We start from the raw sequence: 7,671 nt of genomic DNA, 5'->3' as shown, positions 1-7,671 counted from the left end.
AGAATTCAAGATTGTTTTGCTCCAGGAATAAAAGTGTAGTCTTTACATGTAGGGTGGGATTTTCAAAGGAACTTTAGACCTGATTTTGAAAGGTATTTAGCTCTGTCTTAGTGCTTTTGAAAATCCCACTAGGTAAGTTTCTGCACCTTTAAGCACCAAGCTACCTTAAAAAATTCAGACCCCTGATCATTATCTCTCCTTTCTTTTACCCAACCTTGTAAGCTCATTGTGGAAATATATAAGCCCAAGCCCAAAAATCTGTCTTCCCTATCAGTGCTCACAGTAAACAAACAAGGTTAATAGTGTTTGACTAATGCAACCAAAATAAAAGTTATACAACTCCAAAACAAGTGGGGTTTACAAGCCTGCTTTAGTCTGGCTTTTTTTAAATGTGCAACTTCCGTATGATGAGATCCTCATTTAAAGTTTCACACCTATGTACTATACTCAACCCCTCAACAGTGAAGGATGGACCTGGTAAGCTGCTGCCCCCATTAAACAGAAGCTACTGGCACTGGGAGAGAAAGAATCAACAGGGAAATATTATTCTTGCTCTCATTAAAGTAAACCTGTGTTTGGACTACTTGCATAAACTGAGCAAACCAGTTCTTGGCTAGCAATTTATCTGATGTGCTGATGCTGGTTCTTGCCAGCTTTCAGTTTCTAATAACACAGGAATTCCTTGACTAAATCAGACCAGTCATCCATTTACACTGTTAACCTGTCTGTCAGTGACTAGTTCTGACAGCTCTTAAGAAAGAGGCATAAAACCTTCAGGTGGGCGGTTATGGCATAACTCAGCTCCTAGGAGGTCAGGAAGAAAACTTTCCTTATAGTAAGAAGCTGGTTTGTAGGCCCTTCCAAAATGCCGGAGTTTCTATTTTTTTTTAAATTCTTGTTGCTATGACTCTAATAATCCCCTTATTCAGAAATCAGCAGCTTTCTTACTTATGAGATGTAAGACAGCGCTTGGAAGAAGAAAGGATTATTCTATGCACAACCAGAAAGGTAAATATTTTCTAGAGGAGGAAAATATGCAATGCAATGTGTTCTCACATCTTTTGTTTCTGTTGAACAACAAGAGCATTTTAGGAGCCTACTGTTGACATAAAAGAACAGACTTTTTTAAAGTGTTTTTTTTTTTAAACGACTTCCCCCAAGTCTCTTAACCAGAGACCTCAATGCAGTGTTTCATCTATATAACTTAAAAGGGCTAATGTAAAGGAAGTCTCCTGACCAGGACTTGCCTCCCAGTTTGAGCCTTGAAGCCACCCTACAGTTTGTAGAAGTGCTCCAAAAATGGGAGCCTTGCTCTCAGCTTGTAGCTGGCACCACAATAGTCCAGATTGCCCAGAAGTCACAGAAGAACCGTTTGCCTTCTTGTCTTTTAGTTGATGGGACACCTTTAAGGTTTCAATATATTCATAGGATCTGCTCTTCCACCCCAATGTGCTACACACACTACTTCACATGTAAGGGTTTCCAAAACAACTGTTCTTAACACACTGGCTCCAGGACGGGCTGCTGCAGCATAGCACATAGTCTGTGATCAGTCTTTCACTTCCTATGCTGCTTACAGCTACCAGGGGTGGGCAAAATGCGGCCCATGGGCCAGATGTAGCCTTCCAGATCATTCTATCTGGCCCACAGGGCCCCTAAAAAATGTAGAAAATTAGTATTTATCTGCTCCTGGCTGCCTGTCATGTGGCCCTCGATGGCTTGCCAAAACTCAGTAAGTGGCCCTCCGCCCAAAATAATTGCCTGCCCCTGGTTTGGACCCCGACTAAGAGGCATTTCTGATAACTGAAGCCCTCCTGCAACAATGCATCTGGAGTATCCCCCCAGGTCCATTATAGTCTCATAGGACCTTTCACCAAACAGCCTCCCTAGTGCCAGTTTTAAGTTGGCCCCTTGAGTGTCTGTTTAAAATGGCATTTGCTGAGCTATGAAACAAACAGTTCTTTAATAGGCAGACTGGGGAGCAGTGAACAATACACAGGACTTGCTGCAAGACCTCAGGGCGAGCCACTTCACTTCTCCGGGCCTTTCTTTACCAGTGGTCAAGCTTATTTATTTATCTAGACTTGCAGTCATTAGGCCAGAGACCATCTCTCCAGATGGGTATTCCTACAGCACCTTAGTGCAGCACAACAGGACCATGGCACACCTCTTTCAAGTCTAGGGTTGCCAACCCTCCAGGATTGCCCTGGAGTCTCCAGGAATTAGAGATAAATCTCCAGGAGCCTGCTGAGAGTCACCCAGGAGATAAATGACAGGGCATTCATTAAAATAAATATGAAATGTTGAATCTGATTTATACAGATGTCCAGTGGGTTTTTAAAATGTAATGGTAATGTGCATTTGCCTTCCTGATGTAAAGTCATTAATGGCATTACATCGTGTGATGAAACCTCCTGGAGTAGATTCAAACAGAGGTGGCAACTTTATTCATGTTACTAACTCCTAGTCTGGAAGAAGCGTAGTTTTCCAAGTGTGGCAGCTCTGCCTCTCACGATACCACTTCCTCATGCTGTACCAGAATGGTGTAGACACGCTATAGGCATTTGCCACACACTTGGCCAAAGGGCCCTAAACCTGGCTGGCACCTCTAGGTGTCACAGTAATTCAAATAATCAACACGGCAACCAGAATCAAAAGGAAAGCCTGTCCGACAGGGCCTACAGCTGGCAGGGGGTTCTGCTCAGCAAGCTGTGGAGTCGAGCCATGATAAAAAAAACAACTCGTTTCAGAATTTCCATCCGCAAACTCAGCCAAGTCCCACCTGTCTCTCTTCCTCGAGACGCAATTTCTCCTCTTCTTTCCGTCTTTCCTCCTCTCTCTTTGACTCGAGTTTTTTCCGCTCCTCACGCTCTGCTTCTTCAGCCTAAAAAAAAAAAAAAATAAAAAAAAAAAAAATAAAAGTAGGCAAGGCAACATTTATTCTTCCTCAATCTTTGGTTTCATACTTGAAGATCACCGGGTTTTTTTCACCAGCTTCCTGGACTCTTGTCCAGAAATGCATAACCGACATTTTTATAGAAAGGTGCTACCCTAGGTTTATTTTGTCATCATCATTGGGGTTTTTTGCATTGGCTTTCTAAAATTTTTTAATACTTCCATTTATTTGATAAATTATGGCCCTGGTAACGTCAAGTATTGTTTTCGTGGTCAAACGTTTCAGTTCCATGACACGTATATGCCAGTTTGTTATTGTAGTGATGCTATGGAAAGCTAATATAAACATTATTTCTCTGGTCATTTAAAATTTATTTAGAAAGGCATTAGACAAGGATTTTTAAACTTTGCTTATATGTGAGAATTTTGTGTTTTAAATGTAGGTTTCATTTTAGTTCAATTAATCTGGACTGAGGCCCTTACAAAAAACTATTAAATATAATTCCATTGTATGAAGTTACGTGGCTCTTAAAAATGGAAGGTCTCTCTCTTCTTAAGAAAGATGAAAATCCTATTATTAGAAAGATTAAATTTAAATCTGAAATGCAAAAAAACTCCCACTTGGTTAAACTACATAGTACATATAAATAGTTCCAAAGGGGAAAAAAAAGTTAAAAATGGATCATTTAGTATGCTATTTTATTTCAGTGTTTATTCCTTTTTCAGTCTTTGCTACATAAAAGACTTCAACTGAATTGGGTAGTTGATGTATCCTCACACAGAATTTGTAACTCTACCATTGAGAACCCCCCCCAGCTTATTTTGAAAAGGAATTAAATGAATTCTTAAAAAATTAATTAAATGAATAAAAATTAAATGCATTAAAAAGGGCCATTCCCTCTGCCCTTCCACAATGTTTTTCTCAAAAACGGTTTAAACAATTTTGCTCAAACTTTCCATAAAAAGATGCTTAAGGCTAAGCCTAAGCATGGAAAGTGTGTGACAGTTAAAATTATGAGCAAGTAAAAATAAGATTGTAATGGAAGCCTATATCTAAACATGAAGTATTTTCTCCTGGCTAATGCTACTAGTTCTCATCATTATAGTAAGCTGGGGGGAGATTGTCTCTCCCACACCCCCGATTTTGGCACCATTTAAATGTTCAAATTAGGGCGTACATGCAACATCCTTTGCTTGATGTTGACGCTCTGCAAGCAGGTCAGTTTTGCCCTGGTAGACTCGTGAGCTCTCTCATTTTGATCAAACCAGTTATTTTATCTGTTCTGTGCTTTGGCAAGCGTCTTTGCCATTATGCAGCATTGCAGAACTACATCAAACCTCTGCAAACTGTCCTCCAGGCTCCAGAACGGTTCAGAGGTTGCAGGCCAATAAAGTGGAACAGGAAAAAGAAATTAACGTGTAAAAACTTGAGTCATCCACTCGTATGCTTTAGGAGGGCTTTTTTTTTTTTTTTTTTTTTTTTTTTTTTTCAAATTTGCTGTTACTGATTAGTTCCCCCTCCAGCTTTACAGCAACTTTGTGAGTGTAACTGAAAATGCTGCACTACTTAGGTGGGTCATTTAATATGAAGAGCTCGAATTTAGGAGCTAGACCAGTATGAACAGTTAAGAGACTTCTGGTTTCAAGGCTTTTCACTTGCTGTCTGCTTTTTAAGGGCTGAGCCCCCCCCCCCAGGTCTGAATGCCTTGTTCCCTAGGCCGTACATTCCCATCCAAGGAAATAGCTGGGCCTACAAAAGGGGCTGGCCACCATGCTGTAAGATCCCATATGAACAGCCTTTGTGGCAGAGGCCACCCTTCCCCTCTTAGGTATGGATTGGAGGGCAGGAAGGGGCAGACAAGAGAAAGCAGGACATGGCAGGGTTAGGCCCTGACACCACCGCCTTTACCCGGCACCAGGTACAGCTGTGATTTTCAGCCTCTTTAGCCTCACCGTATCTTTATTTTCTAGCTCAGTGATTCTCAACTGGGATGCTGCAAAATTCACAAGTGACGGAGGGCGGTCTTGAGGCTAAAAAGGTTGAAAACCACTGCTCTACACTAAGTGACCAAACAGGTCCTGCTCTCTCTTAGAGCCAGCTACCATTAGTGTTGCTAATCCAGCTTTGCTTTGTGCTTTAGACATGGCAGGAAATGCTTACCTCCCGCTGTGCTTTTCGGGCTTGTTTCTCCTCTAACTTCCTCTGTTTCTTTGCTCCAATCTTCCCAGAGACCTGAACCTCCGGAGCCTCATCTCCATCCTCCTCCTCTGCAGCATTAGGGTACAGAGAAAAACAAAGAGAACCGTTAGCACACCTGGAAAGTCCAATTTGACCTATATCGCTACTTCTGAAGAAAAAGTACTGGCAGAGGAGGAGATGCACATGTCTCAAACAGGATTCATGAGAACGATGGAGAATAGTGGCTCTCTGAATTTGCCTAAGCCACAAAGATTTTACAGGGCAAACATAAGGAGCAGTGAAACCAGGGGTAAACTTTACTGAATCCTTTGAAGGAAGACTGCTTATAAACATTTTTTGCTTTCCAAAGGAACCGTGCATGTTTTATTATGTATGCAGAATGGTGTGCATCACTACATGGGCTTTTACAATTTAACATCCAGCTGCAGACATCTTTTTTGCTCCTATTACCTTCAAGCCTAATACAACGGTGATGTTGATTCTGAGGAAGGCATTGCGAGGTTCATTATTCATCAGCAATTTATACTGTGGTGTTACCGACCGTGACTCCCACAGCCGTCTTTTTGAGAGAGAGAAGAAAAGAAGTCCCTACAAAAAATGTAACAACTCTAGGCTCAAAGAACAGCCCGTACACATGCATTTGCCATGATTGGGAGCATAAACAAAAGCAGCCTCTTACCAGACCAGTTTCTGCACCTGTGCTAAATTCACAAATAAGTGAGATCTTCAAATGTGAACCTATTTTTGCACGCCTAAATCTCTGAAGAGCGGGCACTCAAAGAGCTGCTGTCCTGAACAAAGAATGGAAGGTGCCCTCAAGCATACCACATTGCTCCCCACTGTTTCTTTCACATTTATATTTGGTCTCTTTGGTACTCCTTCAATGTAAGCGGCATAGGCAGACCCCTGTGCTCAAGGACAGATTCATTCATTTCTAGGAGACTATAAAGATGCATGTGCTGAAATCAGACCGTAATGCAAGTATCCTCGATTGCAGGAAGCTTGCTAGTGGGAACTGGGGACCCTGCTTAAGCGTGAAACATTATGCACATCTGTGGTGCTGCTATTCAAGGTATTCACTGATCTATGAAGCTCTGAGCTCAGTTGGGCTGCTTGAGCGGCAGTCTTGTCAACTCTCACCATCTCTCAATGCCTGCTGTTTTTTTAAGCCCTGTGGTCCTGGAGTCAAGGGATGACATGTGGATTCAGACTATGTAAAAAGCTTCTTGCTCTCAGGTTGTAAAGAAAACACGCACCTCGGGCACATCTTGTAGGTTGGCAACCCAGGAGGCTGGGGGCAGAACATTTGGTATTCTTTAAAAGTCCCCTGAGTTTTGGGGTCTGACTCACAAATGGTGAATGTCTGGCACCGGTGAAACTGCAACAGTCCTTAGCGTTAAGTCTGACGGAGCAAATGATGGCGGGGCCGGGTTCAGTCAGGAGCCTGATTTCCTTGCTGCTCTGGCAGGGCTAAAGTCAGGCACGCTTTAGGGCTTGATGCAAGGAACAGCTCTTTTCAGGTGTTTGCTGGGGCAGATGAGGATTATTTCTAGGACTGGGATTTGAACACGAACTCCAAGGCATGTTAGACTGGGTCAAATATATACTATAACCGGCAACCTGCCAGGAGACATTTCTACTGAACGTCTTTCTGGCATGCATGGATTTGTTTTTCAAACAATTCAACTGATCTTTCACCCTGGAAGGTAATAAATGCGAGGCAGGCTTGCTAGCTCGGGGTTTCAGAGGAAGAGTGAAATCTGACTACTGAAATGATCAAAAGGGTTCCCCTGCCTCCTCCACACACGCACTGAAAGGCACGGGGCACTCAGCCTTGCACTCTGCAGCCTCTGCAGTTTTACCATGCGTAAAAATAATCCTGCTCCAAAATGCATCAGTAACACAGGGCTAGCGGGGAATGCACCCGAGGCAAAAACATCACTGGCAGCCCTTGGTGGAACTGTACCCTTTGATTCAGTTAGTGGCTATTAGCCTTTAGGAGGCACCATGTCAGGTGTTTTTCACCCCTCGCCCAAAAGTTCGATGCTCTCCCATTTAAATTTGTCTCCTAGTCCTCAGTGTCTGTCTATGAGGAATACCTGAATTGGAGGGTAGCTCATTCTAGCACTGCTTTTTAAACGGTGATGCCCCCCCACAACTCCAAGCAGCAGCGTCTTCCCCTCCCCAGCACCGTCAAAACCCCGACCCAGGACCGAGTAAGACGAGATCCTAACCTCTGACCAGTAACGTTCGCTCTCCCTCATCTGAAGCGATCCCACAAGACCCACTTCCTCAAGAGAGCAGCACATTTCTTTGAACATGCAGTTGCAAGCGCCCTCCCTCTGGGTCAGGGTTTTAAGCCCACGATTTAGCAGAGCACTTCAAATTAAGGATGAGCCAGGTGTTTAAATACAGGCTGAGCAGGACTTCGGCACATAATGAAGTGGCTTGCTGAATGAATGAACTATTAAAACATTAAAGGAGGGTTGGTGGTGGAGATGTGACCCGATGAAATCATCATCACAGCAACCATACCTGCCACAGGCAAACAAACAGTAAACTAATGCTCATTAGTT

General features: G+C 43.0%; 1 protein-coding gene across 1 annotated transcript in view; it reads right to left on the bottom strand.

Annotated features, from left to right (window-relative positions):
- Positions 1 to 7,671, bottom strand: part of DDRGK1 (DDRGK domain containing 1) — a gene marked incomplete at its 5' end in the record, with an annotated part of 102,638 nt that overhangs the window by 32,079 nt on the left and 62,888 nt on the right. The window contains 2 exons of the mRNA XM_019525803.1: positions 2,783 to 2,884; positions 5,057 to 5,163. Coding sequence (XP_019381348.1) covers positions 2,783 to 2,884; positions 5,057 to 5,163 — 209 coding nt within the window. The remainder of the gene's footprint in view (positions 1 to 2,782; positions 2,885 to 5,056; positions 5,164 to 7,671) is intronic.

This window comes from Gavialis gangeticus, unplaced genomic scaffold (assembly GCF_001723915.1).
Source record: "Gavialis gangeticus isolate Ggan-Ray unplaced genomic scaffold, GavGan_comp1, whole genome shotgun sequence".
Taxonomy (NCBI): Eukaryota; Metazoa; Chordata; order Crocodylia; family Gavialidae; genus Gavialis; species Gavialis gangeticus.
Note: the sequence above shows the minus strand (reverse complement) of the source record. Positions and strands in the feature narration are given on the sequence as shown.